The following is a 23,384-nucleotide window of genomic DNA, read 5'->3' as shown; positions in this document are numbered from 1 at the left end:
TTGGCATCCGGGCATCTGATTCTATTCATTCTTTTAAATCACAGCTTAAAACATATCTTTTTAAACTTGCCTTCTCCACTTTTTAATTGCTGGTTTGTTTGTTTGTTTGTTTGTTTGTTTGCTGTGACCTATTTACCTCTTGTATTAATTCCCTCCTATCTTTCTATTGGTGTCTTTTATTATGGTGGTACAGCTTTTATCTTGCTATTACCCATGTGCTGTAGTCATTCTTATTGGTAGCTTTTATCTATGAACATAACTCGTTATTTTTATTTATCCGTTATCAATGTTTGAACCTTTTATTGTTTTATGTAAAGCACTTTGGTATGCCCAAGGCTTTTAAATGTACTCTATAAATAAAGATTGTTGTTGTTGTTGTTGTTATGTAAGCTTTAGAGAGCACAATTTTCAGATGGTCCATGGCAATAACAATAATATCCCTCTTTGAGCCAATATAAGCCACAGATGTCAGCTCATTGAGTCCTTCAACAACAAACTGGCAACATACACACCCAATGAAACAGAATTAGATTGCTGTTTAAAAAAAACCAAAAAAACAACAACCCTGAAATACAAAGAAAAAATCATTTTCCATTAGAGAGCAATCTCAACAAAACTATTCCTGCAAGACAAAATTAGTTACATTTATTGCTTGGAGAATTCTCCTCCACACGAAGCGCTTCGGCTTGCTGATATTTAACCTGCATTTAGAAGATCACATGCGACTAGTAGTGTCCAGTGTGCTATACACATTCTGATTACATTAATGCACACTAATGAAATCTTTTTCTGAAAAGCCTCAATTTTGTATAAAACTTCACCGACGCAAGCATCTTCATGCACAAATATGAATGCGGTAAATGACCCCTGAGGTTTGTGACTCATCTAGAAGATGAATGAGAATGAGAAAAAGGAAGATTTTCATACTGTTTTATTAGCAACAATGTGTCTGTCAGTTATATATTAGAAACAAGAACAGAAACATTTTCTGCAGTACTGTACCGAGTCTGAAAAACCAGCTGAATCATAAAATAAAGCAAGTAATTCAAATACTTCAAGGTAAAAGCAACACTGCATTTCAATACACTTGTACACTTGTAATAATAATAATAATAATAATAATAATAATAATAATAATAATAATAATAAATTTCTTCTATACTTCCTTATGGCACTAAATTTCCTGTGCAACTGTCACATAGTTTTAGATTAAAAAATAAGAACATTGAGAACTATTGTGTGTGTCTGCATGTCTGCATGTGTGAGTGTACTTATATGGCTATCTTTGTGAGGACAAGTTTAAAATTGAGAGAGTACTGGGATGGACGTCATTTGTGCCCCTCACCGCTTTTTCAACTTTAACTTGTTGTTTTAACTTGGCTTTAAGGTTATGAGTTGAATGAGGTTCAGATTACACAGGTAAGGATTTGGCAGCTAGTTGTGACAGTTAGGATGAGGGACCGGGGAACGTAAATGAATGTCCTCGCAAAGTTAGATTTACAAACGTGTGTACTGTGGCTTAGTGTATTTGCATGAAAGCACATTTTACAAAGGAAAAAAAACTTTAAAAAACCCCCAAATTACTCACTGTTTCACAGTTTGGAAAAAACAAATGAGTAATTTAAAAAAAAGACAGAAAAAGGGAGAAGAAGTACAACAGCATTTACCATCCATTTGCAAGAGAGTGGTAGGTGGGTCCAGAAAGAACAATCCAATCAACTTCAAGTCCCTCCCACAACCACGGGCATTTCCTCTTTTGAATTCAAGCAGTAAATGATTTAACTTATTATTAGTGTGTTCTCTGTCCATAAAAGTCACCAACTGCTCCTCCAGTCAGAAAATTAGCCCTCCAGCCAGGCCGGTCAGCCAAGCGCAGAAAATAAAAACAATCCCAAGAAGGAACACTGAGTACCTTGGAGCAAGAGCATATATTCCTCAGTCCAATGAATGGAAAAAGGGGAGAGACTACAGTGTATGTTATGGCCTCTTAAATATTTATAGATGTGCCTTTAAAGGTGAATCTTTAGCCCAGGAATCCATACATCAATAAATCAGACAGAACACAAAGAATGTAGTGAACGTTCACTAACTTCAGTGAAGAACTATAATCGGGTTCACATTGGAAGCTTACGGTGTTGCTGTAAAAATGTTTTGTGTTTCTGACTGAGTCAGTGTTATAGCATTAATTAGTAAAATAAACAGGTACAAAATAGTTGCAAATCCATTTTCTTTGTTATTTAATCTGTTTGGGTCATTCTTTGCATTAAGACAAATTTAGGTTAAAGAAATAATATAATCGCTTCACCCCTTACAATAAAATGTTATTGCAGCCCACCTCTGGGTTCATTGTACACATCGATGACCTGTTGTGTATAACTGGATGGAATAAAACTTGTTAACAATTAATTGAGACACACACACACACACACACACACACACACACACACACACACACACACACACACACACACACGCTTGCCGGTATCTTCACATATATGCACACAAATGAAGATCAAAAACCTTTTTGGCACCTAGTCCACACTGCCTGCAAGAATGCAGAGATTTTTCTCTTCTGAAGTGTAAAATACTGTATATACACTGTGTTTTGATGCTCCAAGAAACCAGCCTTTCGTCAAACTATGCAACTCTATGAAAGGATGAGGGAAATCTTCTGTGAGCCCTTTACGTCTTAAAATGTTATGGCATAAGTTACGTCTGTCGAAAATGTCTGCGGGGTGGCAGCTAAACACAACAACCCGCTCCCTCCTCCACTGGCTGTGAGTGATATTTCATAACCTCTATAATCTGTGGATGGAGGACCAGACAGATAATCCCATCATAAGAGAGGGAAACACTGGACTTTTCCTAATCATATTTTGTTTGCAGCAGCTCTGGAAGAGAGAAATCCCTACTGAACATCATTTTGACACATCATGAATCTGCCTATCCTACAGGCCACGGTAGAGGAGCCCAGAGGAAGTAGGGCAACACAGACTTTATCAGATCATAAAAGAAATTAATTAATCTTTAAAAAAAAAAAAAGATTCAAAACAAGTTTATGTTGTTGGTAATTTAACATTTTAAACACTTTGTCTTGGCCCAAGTGTGAGGACCTGAGCATAGTACCTTTGAAAAAACTGTCCTGAGAGCCAGCTGAGTCCTCCATTCTGCAAAAAGTGACAGGTAGAATGAGACCAGACTAGATCGGACTACACAGGTCAAGACGACAAAAACACAGTCTCACTCAAGCCCAGTCCAGCCCAGGCCATTCAGATGAATGTAAGAATCAGCTTAAACTGAGTTAAACCTTACCCAGCTAAACATCAGTGCTGATGCTACAGCTGCGTGTGAACATGTCCCTCATGGTAACTGAACGGGCAAGGTTTGGTTTACGATAGTTTGAAATGTTTACAGGCACTGGCAGGTCCAGATCCTGCTGCTGGACACTGCGATAGCTGATCCGGTCCCCTCCGTTCCTCAACCCATCTGGTTGGTGGTGGAGCTGCGGCTGAGGTGGCTGGAGGTAGAAAGGCATCTCATAGTGTGTACAGGATGGGCAGAAGGTCTGCGATCGTGTCAGTTTCCTGGCCATTGGAGGGGTGGAAAAAAGGGCAGGGCCATTTGGGATGGAGGAGGCGGCGGCTGTAGCCGCCACAATGTTGTGATTGGAGTGAACCGGCGGGAGGTGAGATGTAACGGCAAAGTCTGGCTCCTCCTCCTCCGACTCAGACTCTTCCTTCTTGCAGCAATAATACTGATAGAAACAGAGGGACAAAAGTGGGAGATGGGCAAAGATGAAAAAAGTGGTGACGAGAGAAGAAAGAAGAAAAAGTACCAAATGATGTCAAATGTGCACGAGAAAGAGCTGTCTCAATGATCACTCAATTATCTCTTGAGGGGTTCTCTTGTGTTGTAAACAGACTCCAGTTTGCAGCTGAGGTATTATGGTTGTGGTATGACCTAGCTTTCAAATTAATTCCTGGCATCTTGCCATCTAATATCTGCTGTAATTTGGGGATTACTTTTGATCCAGAGAAATGTTGTCAGGAAAGGATCTTACAGTTTCCCTTCTAGCTATGTTACCTGGGTTCCCAGAGGATCACGGTAAATGGACTGCATTTATGTAGTGCTTTTATCTGAGAAGCTTTAAACCTTGCTTCTTATTCATCTTTTCACTCCCACAGCACACACACTAAGTTACTATTCATAGGCCCCTTCACTTTTTGTACACGTAATATGAATTTAACTAATTCACACTTAATAACAATGATTTTGGGGGCTATTTTCTTTTAAAGAGAGAAATGAAAACATATTTTTAATTAAAATGATTTTGCTACTGCACGACAAAACCGGTTCAGATAAATTAGAACCTGAGGGAAGTCTACCTGTGGCAAACTCCCACAGGTAATGCTGAATGTTAGCATGAAAATCGAGAAAACTGAGGAATTCTCTGTGAGACAAGGAGCAAATGTGTAAAACCATTTATAAAGCTTAGGCCTTAATAATTGTGATATGAAAGAAGAGTGGAACCACCAGGTATCCTCCTCGAGTTGATTGTTAGGGAGGCATCCAAGAGCTCAACCTTCACTTTAACAGCTCCTCAGCAGAGACGGGAAAGACAACTACCTCAGCAGCAACTCATCAACCACTGCTTAAAGATGTCCAAGTCAGTACATATGGCAAACACTTGGCCTTGTTTATTACCTTGCTAAAATGAGGCATGGTTGTTACTGTGCCAAAAATGACAGTCTCTACTTTCTGAAGGGAGAAAAGAAAGACGTGTCCCAACACATACTGTACTCCAAGGCTGTGGTTCACTACTGAAATCTTTGCCATTCTGCCTGCTGTCCACATCTTGCTCAGTTGCACAGGTGTGGAAATGAATGCCAGTATTGATGTGTGTCAGCAGCCAACAACGTTAGGTAGATTTTTAGCTCGCCTACAGACCGCTGAAAACTACTTTAGGTGATTGCTAAGATTCCTTTCCTGTTTTTCATACAATTTGTTTGGTAACAAAAAATGAAATAAGATTGTTCAAATTGTGATGAACTTACAATAATTGTAATGAGTTTCTAATCCTGGGCTGACAGAGCCGGGGGTCTTTGTCCTCTGTCCGTTTTATGTTTTGAATGATCAGTTGTGTAATTAAATTTTTTTTTTGAAAACCTTGCTCTCAATTGGTTTTCCGTTTCCACTAGAATCAGATACAATTGACAATGCATTAGCATAGTTTTACAGATTAAAGCAGCATAATTACTCAACTCAAAGTACAATCTCTTACCTGCAGTTCTGCAAAAAGTAAATAGAATGAACAAAACAGATGATGAAGTCTCACCTGCAGCCTACAGTAGCACAGTACTGCGATGATAAGGAGTAATATAACCGAAGCTAGAATTCCACCAGTGATGACCACAGTCCCGGCTGTCATTCGAATTGCTCTCCATCAACACCCTGCAAAGAGGAAGAGGAGGGAAGGAGGGGAAGAAAGGAAGAGACAGGGGGTGGTGGTGGGTGGAAAGAGTTGGAGCATAGAGGAGGGTACGGGGTGAAATGAAGGAGCAAAAAGGCACACAATTCATCAGTTCAGTAGCTTCATTAAGTAGATTATAACTGTGTGTCATCTCAGTGGTGCTTATTGAATTATCCAGCAGCTAGGAGACATGTAATAGAATCATCCCACAAGTGCTGCTTATAATATAGACAGCATCTCAGACTGAAACACGAAGTGTGTGAGTGAGGGGGAGAATCTGTTTAGCGGGAGGACGGAAAAAAAGGATGAATTGCAGAAATGTCGAGAGGAACGAGGTAAACGGTTGCACAGATAGATGAGGAGAGATGCAACTACAACAGGGTGCAGTCAGTTTGGAGAAATGACGCGGCAAGTAAAATTTGCAGTCAAGCTCACCGAGATATTCTTCATGCTGCTGTGGTTCAACAAAGAACTGATAGGAACCCGTCCAAAAACAATATAATGTGAGGTGGTGTGCAAAGCAGATCATCAAAAGATCAGTCAGCAGGACTGTTGCAAGTAAACAGCCGTGACCTGTGAATTCGGATATTAAGTCAAAGGTCATAGCAAAGAGAAATGCAAATGCAAACCCAGGAAATTTGAAAGTGGATTTATTAAGTTATAGCATATTACAGTGCTTCTTGTATGTGATTCACAGCTTCCAAGCCACAAGTCAGATTGGAGTATTTTTGATCGATACTTGTTGGCTGAAATTTCTTGGTTTACATTTCACATTAAGGTGGAAATTATGCAGCGGGAATTCTACAGAATATCATAAGAAGACAGGTCCATTAGCTCCGTGGTTCCATTTAAGACGCTAAAATAGTGAAAGTAATCACACAGTGGTGTATAATTCAAATGTTATTATTCAACCTCAGTGATATGTAATATTTTTGAAAAACCTTGAAGGCACTTATCAGATGAGGGCACAGACCTTTTCCCTTCATTATAGCCGCAATCTGGAAGTGTCATAGAACCACACCAACACACTACATTGTGGATAATTGCTTGAAACCAAAAATAGGCCAGCAGGCTTGTTGCTAAGCTATGACTCATTGGTGCAAGCCATTAACAGCAACAAGCACACTGCAGCATAGGTCTATGTTGTCAAGATCTAACTTGAATGTGACATGGGCAAACACTAAAAAGGAAATACTAAAAATAAACAGGACTGCCACCAAATCTTGCAGTATCCAGTTTACCCTGACTTCTGCTTTCATAACATGATGCGAGCAATGCTGAGCATCCATCAGCTTACTCACATTAAGTTTACTGTCAGCTGTGTGTCACTGGGCATTTGGTATTTAGTATGACACCTGACACAGTGACCTTCTCACACAGTCATTAGATTTAAGTGAAACTGTTTAAACCGTAGACTGTATAAAATAATCTCTCAGCATGATGTGAGATGCTTTATAAAGTCAGAATAGATGTCTCTATGGTAGCTACCAGCCCTATCGACAAACACAGCACAGCTTCTCCTCACTCAAGCTTCAATTCAGCTGGACTCTAATTCAATCTGCAGGCCGCACAGTACACCAACCAAATCAATATGGAGGACAAGAAAGAACAGAGCGTTTTGGCCTTAAAGGCTTCTAGTTTAATTGATAGGGAAACGAGGTGATTCGATGGCAATATGGTTGCCAGGAAAATAAGAGAACAGGATGTTCAGGTGGCGCTAAGCAACGTTTGTGTATCAATGTTTTGCACCTTTATTTAGTAGAGTGCATAAGAAAAGTGACAGAACAATGACAGTGGCTAGGCTAAGCCTAGTAGTTTAATGATTTGCGTGCAGACTATCAGACCTTGAAATGTTTGAGTTTTATTTATTTATTGATGAGCTTAAAACTACACTAACATTTTGTTATTATTGTAAAATACTGTAAAAATATACCCTGTTTTATTTGATTTTATAACCTGCAACCTTACTTTTTTTTGGGCCACTCTTACTGCAGGAGCTCTTTTGGATGATTGCAAGCAGCTGTTTTAAAGACCAATTGTCTGCCACCTTCCAGCTTCAAGCAATAGATAAGCTGAATGAATAGCAAGTCAACAAAGTTAAATATTTATCATCTTTCTCCAGAATCTGTGGGCAATATCCTGGATGTTCATGGACAATATGAAGATGAAAGCCAATGTTGCTCTGACAAAAAAAAGTTTCTGCCTAAAATATGATATGCTGGTCTTTAATAATCAGTTATTATTAAAGTTAAAGACTTCTTAAATAATAAATATATAATAATAATGATGATAATAATAAAAAGATGGGCACATGAATTAAAAAGTTATATGTTTAGGGTGCTGGGGCAGTATAAATGAGTATTATTTAGTCTGCAACATTTACCTGCATCCTTTTAAGACCACAGGACACAGCTTTATAAAGGTGGAATTAGATTTAAGGACGACTGAAGACAACATCGCGTAACAGATGATCCCACTATGTGTGCAGACCTGTGTGGCCTCATTTAAGTAACCAACACAGATTCTCAAGCACCTAATAATTAGTGCTGCTTATACTCAGCAGTCTGAATCCCTTCAGTGCAAACTCATCATGAGACCAGATCATCAGTGTTGGGCTTTTAGACCTTAATATCAATTTTCAATCTGAAAACCTTGACTAGTGTCTTTTTTGTTTCACCAGCAGATGGTGACATAGAGCAGTACACGGCCTACAAAAACAGGTTTCAAAAGGAAATGATCAAAATTACATTTAAATTTTAAAATAAAATACTAGAAAGTTAGTTGTTTTTTTTGTTTGTTTTAGAAAATAACACTTGTCTACAGACAATTAAAAATGCATCCTCTAAATGTAAATGAATCTTAAAGCCAAACATTAAGCTCAAACAAGACTGAGATAAAATTCCAGTTATAGTGAGATAAATTTACAATGAAAAGAACAGAAAATAAAACATTCCAAAAGTATAAATAAATACCAGTGAAGGAAAAACTGAATAAAAGCTGTAATAAAGATTAAAAGAAGACAACACAAGTAAGTCAAAAAAAGAAGAAACCACTGACTCTGCATGTGGGATCTGCTCAGAGAGCATGCTCCAAAGTCAAGGAGCCCTGATCACAAAAGTACAGTCACAACCACTTTTATATATTACTAACTATTCTGCTAGAGTGTCTGTATAGGTCCTCTTTTTTTTATTTGTAGGACTTGTTTATATTTTATGAATAATTTAAAAAATCAAACCATAGAGCCACGCTCCAAACAGCTGCCTTGCGGTCATATGTCTTATCACCATCTGTCAGAGGTACCAGGGGGATCTGCCAGGTCCGGGATCCCCATCGTCAATCCTCGGCATCTCAACATTGTGTGAGATTCTCAGCAACACCTCACACATCAGCACACATCATATATAAGCATGAACAACGTAAGAGAAAAATTAGCTGGACTGCCAACATTAGACTGTTGCCCTTAATAGTCCATATGTGAAATCAAATGTTCCTTACATGTGTAGGTGCATTATACAGAAAAGTTCCTTTGTAAAAGACATTACTGTTGTGCCAGTTGCAGCTTGCTTAATTGAAGTGGTTTGTCAGGCACCAGGCCAAAAGAATGAGCACATGCATGATCAGGACTGCGTGCACATAATTCTGACTCGGTGTCATACAAATCCTTTTCTGTCTTGTCTCAAATGATGATTTGTGGACTGAGCTGATTTCTGACTTTTCTCACTGATATTCCTTCATGAAAGTTATTATGGTGTGCACAAAAACACACACACACACGTGCATGTAGCATTTCTCATTCTGCAGGCTAGGCTGGTGCTGTGTATCTCCTGGGGCTACATTAATCAGATCAGTGTGTGAGCGATGTGTTGCAGCAAGGCGACAAACAGTGTTAATTATTTAACCACACACACTCACGCTCGTGCGCGCACAGACGCGTGCATATACGCAATCCAGACCCCATTGTGAAATAGTGAAATACTGGAGAGAGGCAATCTTGTCCACTCAGCTGCTTTTGCTGGTATTCGTCCACAGGAATGACAAGAGTTAGGGGCAAAAGAAGAATAGCCGTGTGCACACTCGCACACAAACACACACAAACACTCACATGCAATAATTTTAGTAGTAGCTAACATGCTCAGACAGAGGGCTTTGGAATAAAATGCCACGCTTCGATGAAACATGGCAGGGATCACAGCAAAAGGTCTTGCTTGGAATAATGGCTGCTGACAGGCTTTCAGTTCAGTGGGGAAGAAGTACGCAGTAGGTGGTGGATTCGAGTAACACACACAAGAGACGATAACATGCCCTGAGAACAATGGGAAGAGCTCTGTTATAATGGTAGCTGTCAAAGGGTGATTTTACACACATTTACAACGACAGAGTGTACCTACACATGGTTTTTTACGGAAATGACAAGATCCAAAGCCTCCTGAGAAGTATGCATTATTTAGCGAAAGAAGTGCTCACGTTTCTGCTCCAGTAGCTCCAGTTTTCAATCTCACAATCTTAACTGGTAACAAAGTTCCAAAATATGAATATAGGGACACGCAGAAAACAACAATGCCTCATCAACTCTGTCTGATTACAGTTTTTTGGCCCGTAATGAGTCCTTGCTCTTTAATAAGCTGTGCAATCAGGGAGCATTCAACTAGTATAAATGACATAATTTCAACCTGCAGGATGTATACTTTTATTGGAAGACATTATGTCATTTTGTTCGTCATTTCGTTTTGAGGCTTTGGTTTCTGTATTAATTTTGTAAAAAGCACATCTTGTGGCCTTACTTCTCCATTTTTGTACCTCTCTTCTGTCCTCCTGCCTGTGACCTGGAAAATGAGGTCAGAAACTCAATTCCTGAAGTGCATCTCAAAGAGAGAGAAGTTTTACGGGAGAGTGGGGATGCATAGGTGTATCATTTGCAAACGTTTCTTTGAAACCTGTGATCTAACAGGCATGACACACACAGAGAAAATGTGTTCCTTTTGCATTCATAACTTTAATTAGTTATTTCAGATGATTCCACAGTCAAAATTTCTGCCGACCACACTGTGAACTTAATCAAAAGTAATGCTTCTAATGATGTCATGATATCAAAAAGTGAAATAGAGAGAAATGTAAAAGTGGACAGCACATTGTGTTACTTTAAACTGGAAGCTTTGAATCAAGGATTTCTCATTTTGTTAAAATGAGTCTTGTCGTCGACTGCTCTGCTCATGTGGCAAAGGTAAGGATGGAAGGAAAAATGAGAAAAGAGAACAGGAACCTGTGTTTGTTGGCATTTGTTTTTTCCATGACATCTGTACTTTTGTCTTTTCATCTTTCATCTTAATCATTTTGTGTTTTTATGCTAACGTGTCCCCTCGCTTGCATCACTCGTGTCTGTCTCTCAGATCACAACTCCTCCCAGCGTAGATGTGTGTGAGAGATGCGTGAACTGCGTGCTTCCACTGGATCAGATTTGAAGGATGTCAGACATTTTTCTTCCTATTATACAGTGTTTTACCACCATAGAGCAGCTCTTATTGATAGATAGATAGATGTTTGTGTATCTCTGTGAAATCTCTTTGAGCTGTATGTAGATTTGCATATAAATCATTCACTAGCTGGGCCCACGTCCTCATTTTAGGTTTGACAGCGTTTTAGTAGCTTGCAGAACTGGGTGAACCTATATAGATGAAGGAGCGTGTTTGGAGGCGTGGTCCTGCTCCTGAAATTCTAATACAGCATCTCCAGAAATTGTTTGCATAATCAAAATAGATAATTACTTGTTATACATTTTCTTTATCATGTTTAAAATTTAGAGTCACATTGGGGCTAGGGCCTTTCCATTTGACAAAGGGGTAAAGGTGGGGTCACCAGTCCATACCCTCTTCTCAAAAATTCTGTCCTGGATGTAAATTTGTGAGAAAGTGCTGCAGATGCTACCCGGTTTATTTTTGAATTACTGACACAGCCAGATTGTCTGTGTCCCCCACCGCTTTCTCTATCAATTTTAAATAGGAAAGTCTTGTACTGCATAACCCCCCCCCCCCCCCCCCCCCAACAAAAAAACCCCCAACTGCAACAAGTTAACATGTCAGCTGAAACTGAAGACTACTTGTATTAGCAAAATATATACTCTGACTGAGCTGTGGGTAATGTTAATCTGGATTAATAATGCTCAGTATCAGTCCATCAGTGTTATAGGAATGCAGTGATTCTCTCGAGTCTATGAGTGTTGCATTAATCTTTTATCTATGGCAATCGATGAACCTTATTCCTACACTTCCAAGGTTAACTTCTGCAAGAGTATGGCTGTGTAGATTGTTGCAATCAAAGCCAGTTTTTTTGAGCAATAATCATAAAATTCAATGTGGCAATCAAATTTGAAATATTGAATTACATTTAAAAAATTAACTAAAAACTACATGAAAAACTACAACTTAAGTTTCTAGTTTGTTTAACATGTGAAAGCACATGCAGGCAGTGACAAATGTTAAAAAATTCACATCCACTTTTCCTAATATGAGTTTGAAGTGCACTCTTTTTTCTTTTTCTTTCTTTCTTTTTTTTTTTTTTTTTTAAATGGCTTCTACTTTTTTCCTTTAGCCTTGTTAAATGAACCTGCTCTACATTATCCTCTCGGGTGGCACTGACCCTGACTGGCATTACTCAACTCTGTGTCCCTGACTCAGTCTATACCCGCATAAAATATCACCTGGTGCACAAAATATCTTTTGCCAGCATTTGTGTCCCTGCATCCACCTTCAAGAATAATGACAACACACACCTATCCTGAGGTAAAGCTCAGGATAACTGAGGTGCTTTTTTCTTTGGTAGACAGCAATCGTTTTCATCCATCCTGTGTGTCCTAGCATTACCTAGGCAACATGTCTGTAATTAGTGCCCCTCTATGAATGATATATCATAAAAATGGCTCTTGGCTTGTGTGAATATAGCACCATGAGGACATCTTAAGGACTTAACAGTGACCTGGGGGTCTCTCCATTTAATTATACAGCTTGCTAAATGTGTCTCATCTATCTAAATGACCTTGCTTAGTTGTTCTTCCAGTTCAAATTGCAAACTGAGGTAGAAGGTACTCCTATAACTTTAAATGTGTTGTGCAAGGACTAAAGTAATGGAGCATGACTTTCCTTCCTTGCTAATAGCATTTTTAGACGTTGACTATTTGTTTTTTAACAGCAGTCCCAATTTATTTTAGGAGTATATATTTGGCGATGTCATGGTACAATATCATGATATTATAATACTAGTATGATAGTAATTATGCACATCTGTTCAACTGCTTGCTAAGGCAGATATCTAAACAGTCAGTCATATGGCAGCAACTCAGTGCATTCAGGCATGTAGTCATGGTCAAGACTCCAAAACTTCAAACTGAACATCAGAACATCAGAAGGGGGAAAAAGTGATTTTAAATGACTTTCAACATGGTTCGGTTGTTGGTACCAGGCAGGCTGGTCTGAATATTTCAGAAGCAGTTCTCTGGGAGAAAATGTCTTGTTGATGCCAGAGGTCAGAGGAGAATAGCCAGACTGCTTTGAGCTAATAGAAAGGCAACAATAACTCAAATAACAAAGTTATGCAGAAGAGCATCTCTGAATGCACAACACATAGAACCATGCTAAACCACTTTTATCATACCACAAAGCAATAAATCACATCTTGAGGTGGTTTCTTGAACATGACAATGAGTTCAGTGTACTCAAATGGCCTCCACAGTCACAAGATCTCAATCCAGTAGGGCCCCTTTGGAATTTGACAGCTGACAAATGTGCAATGACTGTGTAATGCTATCATGCAAATATTGACCAAATTCTCGGAGGAATATTTTCAACACCTTGTTGAATCTTTTTCATGAAGAATTAAGTCAGTTGTGCAGCCAAATGTTCACCCAGCCCTACTAAGCAATGTCCTGTGAGCATATATTACTCCAAGTGCTTTCAAAGCAGCACCATCCACTTCAGCATTTATCAACAAGAAAATGCTAGGTTTTGTCTCAGTGTTTGGAGAAATCCACTACAGATAACGACGAATAATAATAAAAAAAGGATGCCAAAATGTTTGCATATCCCTATGCTGAAAACAACAAACTTCTCATTTGGAGACACTCAAATGGAATAAATAATATCACTTTTTGTTCTGATGAAGCTATAAACAGGCTATTTACCTGTTGGATACAAATCTCACTGATGATGTCCTTTTACATTTACAATCCACAGGAGGAAGCCATTAGTTCTAGTGATTTCATTATAGGTGTTCTCTTGTGAGTTGCTCAGGTAAAGTGTCTTAATCACATCAGTGTGGAAGAAGCACAGAAGTTAAAGTGCACGCAATTCTGAAAGATAGAGGCAGACACACTTATTCCCCACACTTCTCAGCAGGGTGTTCAAGGGTCTTGAACAGTGTAAAAGCTATAGTTTCCCTTTTCTATGTGGATAAAAATGGGACAAAAAAAGTACGACATCTATCTATCTGTCAGTTTATTGTTCTGCCCTCTCATATTAAAGGAAATTAGCTTTCATTTTCAAATCATTTTAAAATAATTGCATACAATCACGTTTTGTCAGCCTGCCACTGCACTTCCTACTCCTCCCCACAGCCCTACCCTGTTCTACCCTCCGCTGTGAAAATCATACCACTTGTCTGTGAATGACAGGCTGTAATCTTGATGCCACAGAGAGCTGAAGTCGACTAACAGATCTTACAGTCGGTTGAAATCATAGCTGATGAATTGAAAAGCAGTTGTTAGTCCCGCAAGTTAGAAAGCTTTAAGTTCCTGTCAAGAGAATGTATGGAGTACGTATGTGTGGAGAGAAGGGTTAAAGTCTTAGCACCAAGCAAAGCCCCTTAATCGAGGTGGGGTGCACATATAGATGCCTATTCAATTTGGGTCACTTGTTGGTTACACTGCTTCTGGTTTACTCCTAATTCATAAAAATGGCTTACAATCAATTTTGACTTTGTAGTTATGCATAGTTAGTAGTTATGCATAAAACCTTGCTTTGATCTTAAATTAAATTCTCCAGCTCATCATGCAGTGATATTACAAGTTGAAATGCTTTAAAGTCTGCAGTGAACTTTGCACATGCTTTATTAACAATGTGAGAGGAATTGATAATTAAAGATGTTAATTGCAAGGTGCAACCTGCTTTGAATTAAAAACAGGGTGCTAGTTTTATAGATTCAGTTATTTTCAGTTATTTCAGTTATTATTTTTTTCCACTGGGGAATTGCAATGACAACAGAGACAGTTTGCTGTAACACTCAGAGCTCTGTTAGGACATACAAACACACACACACACACACACACACACACACACACACACACACACACACACACACACACACACACACACCTTCCTCAAGGCTACATAGTTATTATGCCTTTAAATACATATAATTCCATTTTCATTTCCCTTAATTAGCTAGGAAGCTATTAAATGACCTTTGCTCCTTGACACTCGGCAGTGAGAAATTTTATCCTACTCTGCTATGTCTTCCTGAGCAAACAGCATGATTCACTGAATTTTAGCTCTTGACCTGGGAGCCGGTTAGTTAGTTCTGGTTGGCTGGTGAGAAATGCATCCGTGCATCTCAGAGAGGCCGTCTACTGACACGTATGCTCTAACACATAAGCCGTGATGTCAAACAACCATTTCCAATCTGTTGGAAATGGTTCAAACTTTCTGCTTGAAGTCCCTTCACAGCTCAGAGGTAATCGTAAGTTTGGGCTTCAGTTTTGTTAGGTGCGGTGCATGCAAACCCCATGCTGTGTAAGGTTTTCTTGCATGTTTACGCCCAGTATGTGACAGGTTGTCAGTTTGTCAAAAAGAAGCGTGTGGTGAACAAAAGCACATGCCCACATTGATCAGTCCAAGGTCCTGAAAGCATGAGTGACACAAGTAGGATTATATGAGTGTATAGTTTTTGTGGCATTGCAGTACTTTTGACTTTAACTTAAGTTGAAGCAACCTGAAACGCTTCACTTTTACCAGCATAAATCTCCTCTCTTTGAAATCTTTTCAACAGCCCACGCAACACTTTCCATGTATTTTTCCCTCCTTTCTCTAAAAGGTATTCTCTTAAATTCAAAAACAGTCATGTGTGTGGTCCTTGTGTGAGAGAAGGGAGGGAGGGAGGTTGTTGTTACAGTCTGAGTCCTCAACTTTTCTTCAGCCAAGGACAGGCAACCCGATCGCAATGTCCTCACACTGGATAATAGATATTTCATCTGATATTTCATCTAAATGTATGCATTAAATGTACCATGCAGCGTCTGAGGGACACACACATTCACATACATCTAGCCAGATACCACGGTAAATGTAGTGAAACAAGAGGTAATGAAGGTCAATTCACATTATAACAGCATACTCTGATCATCATAGCGCTAAGTTCTCCAAAACCCCAGCTGTTGCTGTTGATGCCAACATATGGTTTGTGAGTAGAAGAGAAGAGAATCGGTGTTGAAAGAAGGCCCAGTAATCCCCTGCTAGTGTTCCAATGTTTTTGTTATTAGTGCATGTCTTCACAGTGACTGGGTTGTAGCTCAACTTTAAATAGGCTAAACTGGGCTGTGTATACATTTTTATTTTCTGTGCTTACCAGGAAGCTTTCTCTAAGGTCAGCTCTTCTCCTTCATTAGTTTATATCCCCATTACTCCTCTTTCCTTTTTTTTGCTTTCCACTATTTCTGTCTTCCTCCACCTGCTCCTTCTGCCCATTCTTTGAATCTTTAGCTTTTTCTTCCATTTACCATGCTCCCTTTGTCTCCCTCTCTACTCTGTGCTCAGCTGGTATACACTGCCTTGCAGTGGTGTGGCCTGTTTTAAGCATCACTTTGAACAATAGTGCCATTTACAGGCAAATACACTGCAGCTGACACGGAGATGGATAGATCCTGCTGTGCAACACTTTGCACATTCTGAGTCTGTCAAACAACCACATTTACAAGAAGTTACGTAACTTGGAAAATTCTCGGGAGGATCGCTAGTTACTACACATCTGAAGCACGGGTGAATTCATCACACAGCTGTGGCAAATGGGGGGAAAAAATGCCCTATGGGGGCTCATATCCACCAGATACACACAAAAATATACACAGTCACAAAAAAATTAAACTGTGACTCACATGAATATTTTGCATTGACACAAAGTTCCTCTGCTTTTTCTTCCTCCTGAACATGCCGCTTTAGAAACAATATACTGCTCACATCTGTGTGATTGTAGCATCAAGCTTCTTTCATTAAAAAAAAACAACTTGCGTTTTTTTTATGCATCTACTGCAGCATTGATCTTTTCTAAAAATTACGTCACAGAGGTGCATGTGAGAATGCAAATGTCTTAAGCAGCTGGATCAACCTTCCAGCTCCCTACTTCAAAAATCCATGCACCAAAGTAAATTCAATGGAGAAATTAGCAGAAGCAGTAATTTCGGGGGAAAGGCACAAGCAAAAGGAGGGTGTTGAAATACAGAAATAAGCAGAGAACAAAGAAGAGACATACAAAGGTTGCATAGGGCGCTGTCAGAGGCTGAGACGAATGCTCACGTCTAGTGGAACGTAAAGATGGACGGTTGAAGGAAATGTGCTAAGCTTAAGATTGGTGATGGCTTGATTGTTAGTGCTAATGGTCAGCGCTCCAGAAGCAGTGTGTCTAAATGTATGAATGGGTCTCCAGTTACTATGGCGACGGGGCTATTACAGAGTGACATTTTAGCATCGCCTATTTCATTTTTTGAGTGGGTGGTTTACTGCTAAAAGTTTCAACCTGACTGTACCTGAATTGACTTCACCCAGTTCACTCTCTGTATGTAAATCTCCAAGCAGATCAAAATGAAGCACAGAATAATGAAAAAAAAGAGTAATACAATACAACACATTGGAAAGAGAGAACAAGATTTATGAATAAGATACTCTCTTCTAATGTCTACTTTTGTCTTGTTTAATAACTTTTATGGTAACGCAATTCACGACATTGCTGAGCTTGCTTGTCTTTCCTTTTCGCGTCATCAATTTCCAAAGGAGTGTGCAGACATTTGGCACTTTTTAGTTTCAGATTTAACATTAACAGCAATGCTTGCATGCTCCAGTGATGAGCGTAGAGGCTTGGGAAAGAGCTTTGGACCATGAAGCCTGTAATGAGAACGCCCCGAGGCTCCCTTGCAATGAATACTGTAGATTACAGATGCAATGCAAATTGTAAACTTAGTCTGAGCAATGTGCCGCTTACCATTAGGTTTCTTATGTAATATACATACAGTGCTGAAGGGCATAGACAGGCCACTAGCCCAACAGTTGAAAAATGTTGTCTCTTTACAGAATGGATCTTATTTTTGTAGCTCGGGTCTTCCAGCTGAGTCATCAACACTGATTTTTAGCTGGTAAATTATCAGGGAGATTCCCCATTTTTCCTTTGTTATCGTTCCCTTTTAGGTTTTCAAACTGAAGACAGTAATAGAAGTATCTCTGAACAACTGCTGCCAGTATCAACTATGATCTTGCCTACAAAACCTACTTAACTGGTGTTTACGAGTTTGTAGATATAATATACTGGAATTTGTTTTAGGTAAACAACTGTTTGTTTACAACTTGTCTGACTAAAATTGACACATTTGTGAAGTAAATGTAGTGATGCTCCCTAGATGCTACTGGATTTTTGTGTAAGAATGCCACATTAATAATTTATACATATATACCGTATTTCCCGGACTACAAAGCGCACCTAAATATTAGCCGCACAAGCTAAAATCAGGGGAAAATCCTGTTTTGTACATACATTAGCCGCACCTGACCAAAAGCCGCAGGTGTTTCAATGTTGACTTATCATATGTAAGAGAATATGCACAAAGGCAATTGTCAGGAAAGAGATGGCTGTTTGGAGACATCACTTTTATTAATATTTTGAAAAACAAGTTATGGGTACATATTTGCACATGTAGTACATAACAGTAGCCTACAGCACACCAGAAAAATAGATTCAGACTACCTTTTAGGCTCAGGTGCAGTGACACAGCTTTAACAAGAAGAAAAGTCAGTCATTCACCATCTTTCTCTTCTTCCTGCGCACTAAAACCACCAAAGTCCTCTTCTCCAGTGTCGGATACAAACAGGCTCAGGATGGCTTCGTCATCCACTCTTCTTCTCTCCTTCGTTGTCACTTTCAAAACCAAAGAAATCCTCATTGTCAGTGTCAGAGTCGAACACCCTCAGAAGGGCCGTGGCGGTGTCCTCCTCTCCATCATGCAGCAGTCCAGCCCTTCAAAATCCGTTGGTGATCGTGGATGTTTTCACACTTTTCCACGCTGTCAGAATCCACCGGTGGAGTTGGGCATAACTTGCTTTTTGGGCATAACTTGCAAGTTTATCGCCGCTCATCATCCACGCCTCCCGCTGAATGCGTAGCGCTACTTTGAAGTTTGTTTTTCGCGCTACTTCGTACGGCACTACGTTGCCTGGCGGACGGACATGTGACTAACATACCACTCTTGAACCCCGATCCTTCCGCCAGGCAACGTAGTGCCGTACAACAGCGGAACAAACAAAACAAATCGTCTTACGATATCACAAAAATCATGGACAATCCATAGAAAAGCCGCACCTGACTAAAAGCCGCAGGGTTCAAAGCTTGTGCAAAAAGTAGCGGCTTATAGCCCGACATTTACGGTACTTATATTTACACACAGTAAAAACTTGGTGAAATTATTTGTGCTTGTCCTTTATTTATATCTTTTCTCATATGTTCCCCCTTTTTATTTTACTCATTCTCTTTCGCTTTCCTTTTTTCCCCCCGTTTCTTTCTCTTTTTTCTTCCACCTGTCATTTCTGGCTTTGCTACCCTGTGCCTATATAAATGAGGCATATGGTAAAGGAGAAATTGGCGAACACATTTGCTTTGCCTCTTGGCAAAGCAAATGTGTTTGGCACAGCAGTGCATTCAGACCATGATTGCTGCCTTCTAAACCTCGCTGAAGATGATTTTGCCAGATATCTAAGCAACACTGAGACTTGATTCAAAAGTCAAAGGTGAAAGGTGCCTCTTCGGTCTTTGAAAAAACATGGATAAAAAGATAATCATGTGTGTTTAAATAGTGAGAGGACATCGCGTCCTCTTCAATGTAACCTCTTCAGATGACCAGCAGATTCAAACCCAGATCCCTCTTGCTGTGAAATAAAAGTGCTAACCACTGCAGCACCCTTGTATGGAAGAACAGTAAGTTATGACTCTCCAAAGGCATGCACAAATATAATAGACAGGGATTGTCATAAAAGAAGCACAGGATTTTTTTTTATTTCTCCACACCCTTTTCATGTTCTCTTTCCACACCTCCCTCACATTTCGTCTTCTCTTTTGAATGAGCTTCAGTTTTTTACAAATCACTCACAGGGATGAGTCCAGCTGACCAACAGCCCGTGTGCACGTATGTGCCTGTGTCTGAATGTGTGTTGGCCACACTGTGGCTCTGTGTTGGAACACATCTGTGCCTGAGTGGGATGTGTGAGCATGTCAGGGTGTAGCTGAAAGGGGAGAGCAGAATGTGATGCTGAGGGGGAGGGGACGAGTGATGCATGGAGGAAGGGCGGAACGGGTGGTGACTGTTTAATATGATCAGTGAACAGCAATATTCCCTTCCCCCGGCCTCAACCCATCCACTCCAATCCCCCTCTCCATGTCAGCCAAAGCATAGCCATAATGATTCCCTTTCCCAATATAATGCATTTTAACAGTAATTAAGCTGATATGTGAATACACTTGAAAAAGCCCACGAAAAAGTAGACGTGCCTCTGTAACTGCATTCACACTTGTCTATTCAAGCCTTCCCTGCTCCTTCTTCTCTGCTTCGCCATTCCTTTTGCTCTGTATTCTATATGCTCTTCTCTCTACACCTTTCCTCCTCTTTTTTCATCACCTGTTTGTCTTTGAAATTTGCTTTTCCATCCTACTCATCCTGCTTGTCCTTCAGCTCCCTCTGTCCTCCTCATCTTGCTGCTGCTGTGAAAACTATAAGGCTTGTAGAGCAGCAGAAGACAGACAAGTCTCTTATGCTCAGAGGGGGACTTCAGTGTGTTTGAATGTGTGTTTGTGTGTGCACACATGCTGGAATATAACACCTCTCCCTGGGGGCCAAGGTTAATCTGAGGGCCATTGAGGAGGTCGCTATGGGAACACAAGCCCCACCTTATTGTTGATTGTTTCAGGCCCTCTAAAATGACAATCTATATTTTTTTTCTTGTAAGAAACTGACTAGCTTAAAGTAATATGGTAACATGTGACAGTAACAGTCTCAGATTCACAGAAGTACCAGTGAACTGCCATGTAGGCAAGGTCTGCAAGTTATAACTCTAAGTAAGTGTCCAACCATCACTGTTATAGCAAAGCTGAAGTGCAGCAAGTGCAGGTGAAAGTAAGACATTTGGAAATATGAGCTCAAGTAAACAAACACACAGAAGCAGTGACTTCAAGTTAATTCTGCGGATATAGCAAGACAGTAGAGAACAGTGATTATTGCTTCGTGGGTAGTTAAAGCATCCAATAGAGCTTAACATAAGACTGAATAACTTTTCCTTACACTCCTCTGATCCCTCCAACCATCCACTTAACAGCAAAAACATGAAAAAATATGGAATGAAAGTGATTTTAAAAAGTTTTAAAAAATACTAAAATAATTTCTATTATTAGACCAAAACACTGTTAAAGCTTGCCCAAATTCACTGGTTAGTTGACATTTTAGCTGGCTAATTGCTACTACAGGCACCATAGTGTTTCCAAAACAATCACTAGAGGGTGGGTTGCGTCATGTGCGCCATTCCCTAAGGAATTTTGTCATTTTAACTCCATGTAGTGAGATATTTTAGCATTGCGGGGCTTTTATGCTGCTGGAGATCCATTTGCACCAAGCCTAAAAATATCTGCATACAACAGTTTGGATATGACCATAGCTAACAGTTGGTGACAGTAGCTGTGGCTCACAAGCCATGCTGTTTTGTCAGCTTGTGGCAAACCAGCCAGCCAGCATGTGTTTTATACAAAGCACTGAAGCTGCCCTCTGCCTTTACCCTTTATACTGTGTCTGTACATACAGGCATCTCTCTGTGTTAAATTACTTAAAGATTTTGAAAAACACTCCACATGTACACAGTGCATGTAAACAACTTTCAAGTTTTGAAATGTGGAAAAGAGTAGACTTCTCCCAACCTAACATATGGAAAGTATCTGCCTCTCTCCGTGGTGCTGAAATTAGAATCTATCTATCTATCTATCTATCTATCTATCTATCTATCTATCTATCTATCTATCTATCTATCTATCTATCTATCTATCTATCTATCTATCTATCTATCTATCTATCTCCATGTCTAAAACAAAAACAACATGCGTGACTTGATAATCACAGTCGATAAAGAAACACAAAGGAAACATCGTGGTACAACACAATCTTTCTTCCTTCAAGGGTAAAGCATTACCTTCAGAGATAAGAGGAATTCGCCGGGTCACATTGAGGGTAGGGGTGGCTCCTTGGGGCTCAGGTCCCGACCTCGGCAGGCTGTAGTCTGTCACCCTCAGTGACGAATAATGACACCGGTGAATACGCCGAGAAAAAAAAAAGCCTCCAATGTCGGTAAAGATATGAACTAAACGCTGAAGTGCCTGCGATCAAAGTGGAGCTGGAGTTCGACTCAGGTCAAAATAAAACCCACCGGGCCTGGTTCCTCTTTAGTTGATAATTAAAAACTAGCAGATACGCCCTTTGCAAACAAACAAACAAAAAATGTCCACCTTCAACATTCGTATTCTTTGTACTGAAGACTACTTCTTCACGCACAGCGTTGCCATGCAAAACATTTTCTTTCCAGTTCCCGACTTGCAGAGAGACCACTGAAAAGCACTCCGGTAACAATGGTATGATGTGATCTGTGGAAGATGCTTTTGAAGCAGGCAGGCAGCAGCACACAATTCCATCCACCGATTGTCTGGAGTTGTTTGAACGGTTCCTACTGGTTAACCGAAGCTGTCCGCAAAATAAAACACTCCTACGCAAACATCATCATCAGCCTCGGCAGCATGTGTGTTGGAGGAGGAGACGGGGTGATGCGAAATCTCGCCATCTCTATTTCAACATCCAGTTCAGTACCGTCCAGGGAGGTCGAGGTCAGATATTTGTTGTTGTGCTACTCCAGGTTCCGCCGGATTTTCCCCCTTTCTTCCTATTCACAGTATGATCCGCATGTGAACGTTCTCGCTTAAAAAATGCGACTAAGCAGCAGAAAGCCACAAAGTCTCTGCAGATAAGTGGTCACAAAGAGTATTGGTAGCTGTTGGATTTCCGTACGTTTGCTGATTCTTTCAGAGCGATGTCCGGAACTGCGCGGAAACGAGTAAACTGCGCTTTAAATCCAGAGGTGGCTCAGTGCCTGCACACCCAGAGACTACTAAATGCAGCCTGGAGTGTACAGTCTGGGAGATGGCGCTTTAGTCACAGGCTCAGATTGGCTGTGGGTGCTTAGAGAGAAGGGGGGATTTAAAAGAGAGAAACAACATGCTGTTGATTTTCGCCTTCCAAGTTGACGTGCGTGAGGTGAGGCATGCAAAGCTCCTCTGTTAAAAGATGTCACCAAAATTTCTGAAGCCCACTTACAAACATGCACTGATACACAACTGCATTGGATATAAAATTAGTTGCATTATCACTTGTCCAAACCCCCCCCCCCCCCCCCCCCCAAAAAAAACCCCCAACAACAAAAAAACTAACAGCTGACAAGAGCATGGTGAGGAGGTGGCCAGAAGTAACCTTCACTATGTACACTGGGACCCTGAAACTCCTGCCACATTCAGGGGAGGAGATTAATTAAGATTCCCACTTACAGTGACCGCAGTTAATCATTCATGCTATACGCTTATGCTGCAGCCAAAT

General features: G+C 40.1%; 1 protein-coding gene across 1 annotated transcript; it reads right to left on the bottom strand.

Moving 5' to 3' along the window:
- Positions 1-925: 925 nt before the first annotated feature.
- Positions 926-23,000, bottom strand: fam163ba (family with sequence similarity 163 member B, genome duplicate a). Its single transcript, XM_004538294.5, has 3 exons — positions 21,937-23,000; positions 5,336-5,451; positions 926-3,754 (listed from the first exon to the last, which is right to left on the bottom strand). Exons 2-3 carry the CDS (start codon positions 5,426-5,428, stop codon positions 3,317-3,319), a joined length of 531 nt encoding a protein of 176 aa, XP_004538351.2. The 5' UTR covers positions 5,429-5,451; positions 21,937-23,000; the 3' UTR covers positions 926-3,316.
- Between the last annotated feature and the right edge of the window lie 384 nt (positions 23,001-23,384).

Source organism: Maylandia zebra, linkage group LG7 (assembly GCF_041146795.1).
Source record: "Maylandia zebra isolate NMK-2024a linkage group LG7, Mzebra_GT3a, whole genome shotgun sequence".
In the NCBI taxonomy this organism is placed as follows: Eukaryota; Metazoa; Chordata; class Actinopteri; order Cichliformes; family Cichlidae; genus Maylandia; species Maylandia zebra.
This window is presented reverse-complemented; position numbering and strand designations above follow the sequence as displayed.

Bases quoted from the DNA above. Each gene is read 5' to 3' on its own strand.
- fam163ba (XM_004538294.5), bottom strand. From the start codon at position 5,428: ATGACAGCCGGGACTGTGGTCATCACTGGTGGAATTCTAGCTTCGGTT. The intron at 3,755-5,335 runs GTGAGACTTCAT...TGTTTCTATCAG, and splicing joins TGTGCTACTGTAGGCTGCAG to TATTATTGCTGCAAGAAGGA.